At 47.8% G+C, this 11,895-nt stretch overlaps 1 protein-coding gene across 4 annotated transcripts in view; it reads right to left on the bottom strand.

Annotated features, from left to right (window-relative positions):
• The window catches only part of LOC135258296 (zinc finger protein GLIS1-like), a 107,325-nt gene that overhangs the window by 1,452 nt on the left and 93,978 nt on the right, over positions 1 to 11,895 (bottom strand). For 3 of the 4 annotated variants that reach the window (XM_064341695.1, XM_064341693.1, XM_064341691.1), the window contains 2 exons: positions 4,912 to 5,060; positions 311 to 469 (listed from right to left, as the gene is read on the bottom strand). In XM_064341695.1, coding sequence (XP_064197765.1) covers positions 311 to 469; positions 4,912 to 5,060 — 308 coding nt within the window. The remainder of the gene's footprint in view (positions 1 to 310; positions 470 to 4,911; positions 5,061 to 11,895) is intronic. The other variant, XM_064341694.1, reaches the window with a different exon arrangement.

The raw sequence follows: 11,895 nt of genomic DNA, 5'->3' as shown, positions 1-11,895 counted from the left end.
TACTATGATAGCAAGAGGATGCAAAAAAACCGTAATACAGTAGTAGTAGTAGTAATAATAATAATAATAATATATATACTTTATTTATAGAGCACCTTTCATACAATTAAATAAGAAGCTCAAAGTGCTAATGCAGAGAGAACAGAGGGTAAAATTTGCAATGGATGAAGCTCCTCTTATTGTTTCGTGATTGGAACTGTTCCATACTTTTTAGCGTCTACACAAAAAAGGACACTTCACCACTCAGTTCGCCTTTGGAACCCCACAGGACAAGCTTTGCTGACGCAGATTGCCCCCCGCAGGGACTCACCCTCCGTGTTGCCGCTGGAGTCCCTCACGGCATAGCCGTTGGACCGGTGAGGATTGAAGCAGTGGGAATCCACCGGTACGTGGATATCGCTGACCACCGGCTCCATGCGGTAATTATCTCTGTAATGGAAGCAGCTCTGGAAACTGCCCTGGTAACCTGCTGAAACAGACGTAGAGAGAGAGAGAGAGAGGGAGAGAGAGAGGGGGGGAGAAGGGAAAACACAAAAAAATGATAATTGCATTACTTTTGCTGAGTTTAAAAAACCGCAACGAAAGCAGTCGCAGTTTAATTGTTTTAGCCATGTCAAATATTTACATTCTACAGCGCGTCTGTCACTGTGACTCAGGAGAAGGTGCTCAAAGGCCCAGCCCAGAGGAGAAGCTGTTTGAAGGAGGGCCGAAGAGGCAGCGAATCAGCTGCGCCGTTTCTACCTTGTGACGTACTAGACCCAGGTACCCAGGGAATGCTTTAGTGGTGAAACGTTGGTGAAATGGCGTCCAGGTGTTCTGGTGAAAACCCGGCTACATTCGGTTTGTAAGTGAACGTTTTCTAATCGATTGGGACGTAGCCAGGCTATATTTGGGTGAACTCAGAGCCACAATAGGGTTAATCTAGTCCGTTCCACCCCTCTTGATGTCTAGATTCCAGGCTTTGCTCACTGGGAAAACTCCTTACTTCAGCGAGAATGGGATTAGGAGCACAAGGGGAGTATAGGTCCCTCCGAAATCATGAATATGGTGAAATTTCATACGGCCAGGATGTGAATGATATTGGGTAAGTGGAATAACTATTTCAAATGATTAGAAAACGATATGTTTCAGACGTAATCCAAGACAATAAATTAAGCATGAGTAGAGATTGGGGGGAAATCAGGTGGAGATTTACATTCACCTTTTAGGTGTTTAGCAGACTCTCTTATCCAGAGTGACACAGCTTTCAGCCATTTTACACACAGTTCATTTGTACAGCTGGATATTTCTACTGGAGAAATTCAGGTCAAGTACCTGGCTCCAGGGTACGACAGCAGTGCTCCGGGAATTGAACCCACAACCTTGGAGTAGCAAAGCCTGGTTCTCCAACCATTATGCTTCATTGCCAAGTATGACAGAGAGCAATGAGAAACAGTTCAGGCCTTATTGTGTAAATATGCAAACTGTGAGTTAACCCATTAAGGTGTAAGATAACAAATATGTGATTAGAATGGTCTTAACTGAACATTCTAATGCTGATGTAACAATCACCACTGGTACTAGAAAGCAATTTAGTTCTAGAACACTGACTTAGAACTTAAAAAAAAAAAATTACAAAACTTACTCTTCAGAATTAAATGTTAAGTTTGTCAGTATGCAGCAGGCCAGGATAGTTACAACCGTGCACAGCAAAATGTTCAGTGTTAAAACATCTCTGACTGATAGAGTACATCTAATCCCATCTGGTCCCATGCAATCTCTGTGTTGAATTAACACTTAACTGAACTTCAGTGTGCATTTTTATGCATTCCGATGCGTAAAATAAACAAATTATTTTTTTTGATAAACAATTCTTCACACTGTCACATCCCTTGGGGGGGTCAAACGCTAGTGAATGGAAACAGTGCCGATCTCTGCTCTTAGTTACCACCCAAAGCATGACGTGACACTGCCCGGAGTTATTGAGCACAGCTGGACCGTTCTGGAACCCTACTGATGACCACTGACCACAATATGAATCAGATGTCCTGGGTTTAATGATGCTAATAGCATCTAGGCATGGGACAGCAGAAGACCAGATGAAGTAAGTCTCCATGAAAATGCACAACCGAAGAGAAGCGAGCTAAAAATGAATATCCTATATTACAGGGGTCCTCAGTCTTATCCAGAAAGGGCCAGTGTCTCAACCAAGCAGTAACACACCTGGTTCTACTAATTGAGGTTCTCAGCAAAGACTCTAGTGGTTGATTAGTAGAAGCTGGTGTGTTACTGCTTGGTTGGTACAAAAGCCTGCACCCACACCGGCCCTTTCTGGATCAGATTGAGGGCCCCTGCTATATTATGACCATTTATAGGATAAGGCGGGAATCTAACACGATTCTTTCTACAACCACTCATTCTGTTTCATGGGGCCAAGAGTGGAGTAGGCCCACCATGGAGGACATGTTTATTTGGTCAAGTCAGTATCACACTCGAGTGTGCCATCGGACATTTCGGTCCCCACAGAATATGTCAGTTTCACGGTAAGCAAAACAGCTGTTGGGATATGAGTTGCACAGACATGAGTTGGAGGAAGAATCTTCACGTGCAGCTTCAACAGGTGGGCACCCGTTCAACCATGACAGTCGCCGGGGTCTGAAGAGACGCTGGCGTTCCAGCCGACTGAAACCCTCCCATCCCAGGACCACCTCACAGCCAATTTCCAACGTCTCCCTGCACGGTGTCCGGAGTTAATACCAGACAGTGAGCCCATCCGTGTACTGCAACAGAGCCTTAACGGCATGAGCCACCCAGCAGCCCCAGCTTTCCCCAATTTAACTCGGCTGAAGATCAATGATTTAAAGCAGGGATTTCAAATACTGGGTTGGCAGGGAGGCGTGGAGCAAAACAGAAGGGCTGAAGAAGAACACACGTAGTCTTCATCATCCACCCTCCCAGTCATGTTGCTGTGTTCTCTGAGGTATGGCAAGGGTCTCTGGCAAAATCAGTCCCAACGGTCAACACCCCAAGTTGGGCCACAGAGGCTACAGATGCCCCTGGTCTGGTCCTGCAATTCTGGTTGCCGGAAGGTTCAGCTGTGCTCAGCCACCTCTGTCTTTGAACTTCCCTTTCGCTCCATGAGTGCAACCATCTGTAGTGTGCCCTCAACGCCTGTATCAACGTGCTGAGTCAGCATGGCCTCGACCAATGGAAATGGTGCAGCTTTGACCATGTGACATGCTGCAAACACTGTTGATACTGACACTGTTGATGCATCAGTACTGTACAAGTGCTGTTGATTTAATTTAACATCTGTGATGGGGCAATATGAGCAACTGTTATTCAGATAGCAGTTAAAATTAGGATGACATTTCAGAGAACGTTGATCTCATTCGAAGGCACGGTCATGGGTTTCGTTAATCCTGAGAGCTTATATCATTGGAACCTTCATGTCATACCGACTTCCGAAGCACGCACTCTATCAGAGTTTCCCCCTTTTGAGAACAGTGGGCTTTTTCCACTGAAGTCATGTCCATTATGTTCTAATCACATGCCAGCCCTGTAGAGAAGGACTCTTGAAACAGGGGGAGGTGTACCCAGTGCCCGCAACGGCAGTTCACAGTCATTACCCTGATTTGCTCCATCTGGGCTTACAATGGGGGGATAAAACAACAAACACAATCACAAATGCTTATTAAAATAACAACAATAGCTCACTTTGTGAAACACGAGTTGCATGAGAAGAGGGCTCAACGGACGGTCTGTTGCGGCGGTTAGCTGGGTCCCTGCCAGTACTACGGAGCGGGCAGAAACCACAGCCGGAAGTTTCCGGCGTGTGTCACAGTCCTCGCAGGACGCGAGGGCCGGCTCTCCAAGCGCAGCAGAAGGCTGTTTGATACCGGAAACCCAGAGCTCTAATGCTTTAAACACTTCCTCTCCGTTTCATCACTGAGCATGAACACACACACACACACACACACACACACACACACACACACACACACACACACACACACACACACACACTCTCACACACAGAGAAGCACACACACACACACACACACACACACACACACACACCTCACACACACACACACACACACACACACACACACACACACACACACACACACACCCTACACACACACACACACACACACACTCTCACACACAGAGAAGCACACACACAAACACAGAGACACACATACATATGCACACACAAGTACACACACACACACACACGCACACACACACACAGACACACACACATACACAAACACACACGCACACATACACACACACACACACAAGGACACACATACGCACACACAAGTACACACGAATACATACGCACACACACACACACACATACAGACACACATACACACACACAAGCACACACACATAAACACAGACACACACATGCACATACACAAACACACACACCTCAGGAGGGTTTGCGAGTTCAAAAAAAGGTATTAACCAAGTTCAAAGCCAATTCTGTCCAAGCATAATTGACTGTGTGAGCAACAAAGCACTGTTCTGTTTGTGGAACGTGACTTAAAAACTAAAACTCTTAAGAATGCCTTGCCTTTTATGAAACACTTTCCCATTTCCTTTCATCTTGATTTAACAAAAAACTACAAAAACAAAGCTAAGAAAATAAAGGTGCAGCTGCAGGACTTGACCAGAAGTCAAGTTATGCTCACCGTAGACATGACAGTTTTTCAGTGCAAAACCCACATAAAAAGCAACACCAATGCCTTTATGAAGGTGTGCATTTTGTGTTTTGCTAAGTGAAAAACTGTGATTTTCCAGTGAAAGAAATACACTTTCAAATTCAGTTTTGCAGTAGGTGGGTGTGCCCTCTAAGCCATCATTGGTAATGCTAGTAACCCACAAAACAAGACCACCCCCCCCCCCCCATTTTACCTTCATGTACGGGCGGGTCCTGGAAGTGGGTGTAGGGTTTGTGCTGGCCGGGGATCTGCTGCTGGTCGCTGTGTGAGCTGTGCTTGTCCAGGGGCGGCGGGGCGGGGGCACCGGGGCTGATCCTCGAGGACAGGAGAGGGGTAGCCATCCTGGGACAAAAAAGGCAGTTCACAGCGCAAATTCAATCACCACTGCTAGCACACGCTAACGCACAGCAGTGCGCTCTCATCACGTAGCACCAGTAAATCACTTTGTCCAGTGAGTTCACAGCATTGCCACTGGCATGAAACAAGTTCCTTGACCATAAAACACTACATTTACATGACATTTATTTATTAGTTACTCTCTTCCAAAGTGATTTAGCAGGCCATTAAGACTATGGCAAGTGCAAAAGACAAGCGTACGGCAATTACCAGCACAGGAAATTCAGCCACTACAGAAGTGAATGACATAAGATTTTAGGTGATGGAAAATGGCCGCCATCGGAAAGTGTGCTAACTAATCTGTGAGGCTCAGCAAATCACATTCGGCAGACTCGTGAAATTAAAAATTTTTTCTCTCGGGTCCTTTGAAAGCGTCTGTTGAGAAAATGATTCACAAAGCGGTGAAAATCCAAGATTGCTCATAAAGGGGGAAAGAATTTGGAGCCCTGATGAGCAGTCCCAATGACTCGAGGTGTAGGTCCGGACGGCGGAATGCTTGAAGAGAACTGCAGACACGAGTCATAAGCAACCTCATCGTTTTCTTCCATGACCGAATGTTTTCACGGTCAGTGACAATTCCTTTACAGGCAAGATGCAGATTAGATCAGACAGGACTTATGAGTATATGAGACTGATTAGAGAGTCACATCACCTACACAAATAAATAATGGGATTTCAGAATCAAAAAAAAAAAAAAAAAAAATGACAACATTACCCAGCTTAGAAAATAGCATTTCTAATGTGGATTCATTTTTGCATTGATGATTTGTTTCAGTAAAAATCATATTTATCAGTTAGATTTTATAGAACACACAGATGATGGAATCTGTTCACTTATGCTACTAACAAGCTTTTATTTGTGGGCTTTTGCATTTAAAATATGCGTTTATTTATCTGGAGATCCGATCGCAAAGATGTAAGGACAATAGAGTTATTATGCTATTCCAAACAGATAAGGGCATGACATTTTTAAATGGATGTGGCTTTTAACAGTGGAAGATTCATGGCAAAAAGGCCTAAATTTGTATTTGGAATTCAGTACGCACAACGCAAAAGACTGAAGAGTGATAGTTTGCCAAAATTTTGCGTGGTAGGTTATTCACAGGACGACTAATCTCCCGATGAAACTAATAGCTTAAAAATAAATCACAAGGCTTGAAATGAAGTTGGCCTCACAGTCAATAAAATACTTTATTCACATAGCGAGGGACAGTAAAATAACATGACAGCCTTTATCCCCTCTTTGAAACCACAAAGGATGTACGTGGTAGCGGTTTCCCATTTGAACCGAGGTTCAAAAGAGCTGTGGTGCTCCTTCAAAGGCGAGGCAGCTTCTTCGGCTTCGAGAAGGAGGACAGCGTTCATATTTTCATTTCTCCCCTTCAAAGGGAGAGCCTGTCAGCATCGCGGTCGGGCTCCTGGGTTTTTAGCTGGCACACACTACGGCTAACGGCCAATGAGCTCGGCTCAGCTTTTTCAGAAGCGCTGCAATGGCGCTAATGAATTGGCCGGCCCCTTATCGATGGTAACAGCTTCAGCCGCAGCATCGCGGGCCGCCCGACACTCGAAGCTCGCGGCGAAGACGAGGCACCTCTCGCTGAACAAATATTTCTGCGGAAGTCTTTCCTCCCCCCCCCATCCCCCGTGAAGCTTTCTCCCGCTCTTCTTTTCTTTCGCTCGCCACTTCAAAGGGGACCTCATTCCGAATTCGGCATTCCGGAATCCTGGCGGGAGCGCGGAAAAAAAGCGCGAAGACGAACCCGAAACGCCAAGCGAGCAGCGTGCGCGCGTCACTGCAGCTCACAAAAAAAAAAGTTCAGGTAGCAGGCTGTCGAATCTGCCCCCAGCCCCCCCCTCCCATTCCCCTGTCCCACAGGCGATCATTTTGCCATGTTCCATCCTGAGCCTGACTCCGTGTCTCTCTGAATATGGCTAATCCGGGGGGGGGGGGGGGGCTGGTGGGGGCCCAGCGAGCCTCCATGTGTTTCTGTGGAGAGCCCAGGTCCCACGGGGACCGCTGTCAGCACAAACTCAGGAAACAGTTATCCTGTTCATATTTTTACAACTAGCCTCTATGTGCGGCTAAAGTGAATCACGAGCTAATCACTGCCAGCTGCCGGGGCCGAGGCCGGAGGAATGAGAGGAATCCATCACGGGCCGCGCAAATCCTGCCCAGGTATTTACCTTTCTGATCATCTTCATGTTTTACCTTCTCTTTCCAAACAGGCCTCTCTCTCTCTCTCTCTGAAAAGCCTCTTGACTGAGGTCTCCAGGGAGATCGCTGGACTCTGCCACTCCCTCCCTTTTTTTTTTCGAGAGGTGGACTCGGGGACCGTGCGCGGCGGACGCGGGACCAGCAGGGAGGACGCGGGACCAGCAGGGAGGACGCGGGACGCGTGTTCATGGCGCGACCCGTAAGGCTGGAGGGTCGGGGTTCATGCGACGATCCATCAGTTGACAAAACGCGAAACGCAAGGAGATATTTTTTTTCCCTCCGTCCTCTTGGGGAAACTGCCACTGATAACTCTCCATTTGGACGAGATGAGATGGACCAGAGGGAGGGAAGGATGCATGTGACTCTTATTAAAGCTCCCTGCTTATGATCGAGAACAAGCATCGTCACGGAAACGCAACTGCCTGAGAAGGATTCATCTGAGGATACCAGAGACCAATTTGTACAGTAACTAATTCAAGGCTTTCCCTGTGTTTTGTTTAGATTTTCTTTTTTTTTTTTACCAAAGCACATCTAGATTTATTAACTGTTGAGAAGAAGCTGAATGCTCGAGGACAGGCATGTGGTAGGATTTGGACAAAGGAACCTTCCAGAAAACAAGGAATCCTCTGAAGGGGATCGCCTCGCTGGTGCATTACGAAATCCAGCAACAATGCCGCAAACGGGGAGGGGCTGTCCTCGCTTCACCTGAACTGCCATTGAGCTAATAATAAGGCAAGCGTACGCAGCTTGCGTTTCAAGGACAGGTGATCCTGTGGGTGAGTCCCAATGTTGGGGGGTCAGGGCTGCACTGTGGAGCAGGCAAGGGCGTAATCCATGGGGGATAGGGGGGTTACAGCCTCCCCAATATTATAAAACAGGCCAAATAACCACCCCCCCCACCCCCCACAATATAGCATGATGATAAGGCCAAAACCTTCATGTAATAAAGACAGGGATTTCATGCTGTGATTGGGATACTGATCTGTAGTCTGAAGTATTTCTCCTTCAGAGTCCACCAGAAATGATCATTTCACAGCTGTTCGTTTAAAAAATTTCCTCTGGGGGAGCATGCTCCTGACCCCCCCACAGGGCTGCAGTTCCCGGGGTCCATGCATTTCAACCTCCCAGTATTCAAATTAAAGTTACGCAATTGAGAGTAGGGGTCAGGACATTGGATTTGAGACCTTCAGTATAAGGACTCAGGGCATAAATGAGGGATCGGCCATCGCACCAGTAAAATCCTAGTTTCTTATAAAGGCCTGACTGCATGTATACGCAGTTCAGTATAAAAGTTGCAGCAGGTGGGTGCTACACATTCATGGTAGCTGAGGTTAGCTTACCTCCCTTCATCCCCCGTCATTATAAAACAACTTACGATGCTGAAAAAAAAACTAACGCTGCCGGCGGGGCTCTTGCCCCAACCCTCGAGAGTGCTTCGAGAGTCGTCTGGTCTCCCCCACCTCTGCGGTCCAGCCCCTCTTTCGTCATTGCCTCCACCCTGCCCACATCTGTCGCCACCTGCTGTTCCCCATCCCCGCCACCCGGCCCCACCCATCATCTGAACCACATCATAAACCTTATAAAACTGACTGACATGTTGGTCACCAGTCGGCACCCTGAGCCGACCAGAGGAGGATGGGTTTCCCCCTTGAGCCTGGTTCCTTCCGAGGTTTCTTCCCATCTGCCACAGGGAGTTTTTCCTTGCCACTGTTGCCTTAGGCTTGCTCCTGTGGGGGTTTAGGCCAGGGTTGTCTGTAAAGCGTATTTGGGACAACTGCTGTAAAATACGCTATACAAATAAAATTTGATTGATTGATTGATTGATTGAAAGCCTCCGTAATGCAATCCATTACTGCTATCATCATCGCGTGTCCCGGGACAGCGTAAATTTTAACAGGAGGCGACGCGGCCTCTTCTTTCCGCTGAACGGAGGGCGCGTTTGCAGAGGGACGATCCGACTCAAACGTGCGATAGCAGAATAGTCCGTGGGAGGAAGATTCATGGGGGAAAGGCCCCCGCGCCCCCCATCCATCTCCCCCGCCCCCCCCGCCCCACCCCCCCTCACCTGCGCGCCCCTCTCCTTCGGGGACCGGCCCTGTCAGAAGGCGCCTGGATTCACCTCTGATGGATCGCCGAGGCCGCTTGGCGTGGGACGGTGGGAAATGTTTTTTTTTTGTTTTTTTCAGGAGAGAGCGAGAGCCCGCTTCTGGTTCTGGTTAGAGAGAGGCAGCGCTCCTCTTTAAAGGCCGGCTTCGCTGCGCTTCTCTCCGAGTCTCGGGGTCCTCAACGAGCGGAAGGAAGGAGGCCAAATTCGCACAGCGGCAGCCACTGGCTTCCAGTCTCCTTTCATCACCAGCCCCCTCCCTTATTCATTACACTCCTCCATTCTTCTTAAGATGGACACAAAGGGATCATTTTATTCATACACCGAGTTCTTAATTTTTCTGGAAATGCAGCGATGGATTGCTAACGCAGGAAGCTGATGTGAGCGAGATAATGAGATGTAGGCAGCAGATTAGAACTAGAGTTGTGTGGTTTCAAGGATAAACTCACTACTTGTGCATTGCCATTCTCCCCTTCAAATAAAAACCTGAGGTAATGATTGTTTCAGATGGAAAGAAATTCACCCATTTTGTTGAGTGACATATAATGTAATCCTGTAGGACTCACTGAACGACAACATCATCTCATCAAATAAATTGCAACATCTTAACTACTGTGAGTTCATCAGTAAAGATCTAACTCTCAGAGATATCTAAAGAACACACAGTGTTAGAGTGCTACTCAGTGTAAGAAGATATTTCTCTGCCAGAGTTGAAAAATTCAGTTTTGCCAATTAGCACAATTCTTCAGCCAAGAGGTGGAGAACTAATTCGTGAAATCAGCTGGTTGAGTTCACGGGTGGAAGAACTACGTGGCAGGACTTTTACTTTCTGGGCAGGACTTTCCAGCTCTGCTCTCAGTGGTAAATGCTCCAATCCAGTAGCGGCACCAGAGTTCCAATCATGGGCGTACCGGAGAAATGTGCGGGTGGACCAGGACGGGAGATTGCGATCACGGATTGGCACAGGGGGGAGATGGGAGAGATCGCAATCACGGATCAGGGAGAGACCAATGATTTTTGGGTGTACCGATCAAAAACTGGGTGTGCCTAGGACATCCAGGACACAGTGTTCCATCACCAGTGGTCCAATCCATCTCAATGGAATCTTCCTCCCAACCTCTTCACCTCCACCCAGACTGCAGCTCTGTTGTATTCCACCACAACATCTCCGTCTGAATCCGCTCTGTTGGGCCAACGCCCTGATTTAAAGCCCTGTTCTGCAGGGGTGGGGAGGGGACGGGGGGACGGGGGGGGGGGTGAGGGTGGTTCTGACATCCTGAGCAGCGACGGCTTCGTCCCGTTTCACGATGTTTGCGCTACATCTGCGGCGCCGGGCGGCTCCGAAAACTTCGAATGGAGGGGGGCTGGATTTACGGCCGGACAGCCAGCTGGACGTTTTTACGAGCGCGCGAATCAAAGGGTAGCGGTGCGGGACGGGTGCCCCCCGCCGATGTCCTGCTACGGGACGGCGCGCGGTATCTGGCCGGCCCGCGGCTCCAGGACCCCAGACCGAGGCGCCGCACACTCCAGTTTAGGCAGCGCTCTGCTGGGTGCCACACCGCCCCGCACACATTAGGGGCAGAATCCAGCTCAACGGGGCATTGAAACGAAAGCACTGGATCCCGAGGAAACGTTGAATTATAACGGCTACGACGGCAGTGCCCATAGCGGTTAGTTACGACAGCTGCCCTTTTCATTGTGTCTCCTGTTTACACTGTCTGACATTTATACGGGCTTCATTCTTGAGGCTTGGCAGCTCTCTCTCCCCCCATTTTGTGGATGCAAGATTGATGGAGGGGTTTATTGGATCGTGAACTTTTCGTCGATGCGCCTCGTTCAAAAGGCGATGTGGAATTAACGGAGGGCCGGTCAAAGGTTTGTTCTTGGGGGATCCTGCCATTGATCTGATCTGAGGCACAGTCAAAGGCAACAGAGTTGAGGGTGGATTCGTCAGGAAGTAATTCGTACACCAAAGTTTGAACTGAGGGCAGACATAAAGATCACTCTCCTCTTTCTGAAATGCCAGAACTGTCTGTGCTTTTTATAATGACCCAAACTGCATTTCACAGTGAATGTCACACCATCTTGAAATTTCCCATTGGGGAGAAGAACCTGAATTGTGACGCTTCCAAAGTTGTATCTACGCTGGAATTTTTGTTCTACAACTCATATGACTGTATATTTCTGAAGCAATTCGGCTACCTTATTCAAGGGTACCATGACATTGGCTCAAACCTAGCAACCTCTGAGTTACAAGTCCAGGAATTCAATTCACACCAATTTATTTATTTTTTTTTTTCCAGCTACGTGGAATTGTTTTTTTTCTCAAGAAAACCACAGATTTTATGAACGTACTAGATGTTCAGTTTTTTGTCGGGAAACCACGGCCCCGGATGTCTGGCTGACTTCAGTGTAAGTGGAGCACTGTGCCTCATTATGATTGTTCAGAGATGAAAGAGAGC

The sequence above is a fragment of the Anguilla rostrata genome, chromosome 6 (assembly GCF_018555375.3).
Source record: "Anguilla rostrata isolate EN2019 chromosome 6, ASM1855537v3, whole genome shotgun sequence".
Taxonomy (NCBI): Eukaryota; Metazoa; Chordata; class Actinopteri; order Anguilliformes; family Anguillidae; genus Anguilla; species Anguilla rostrata.
This window is presented reverse-complemented; position numbering and strand designations above follow the sequence as displayed.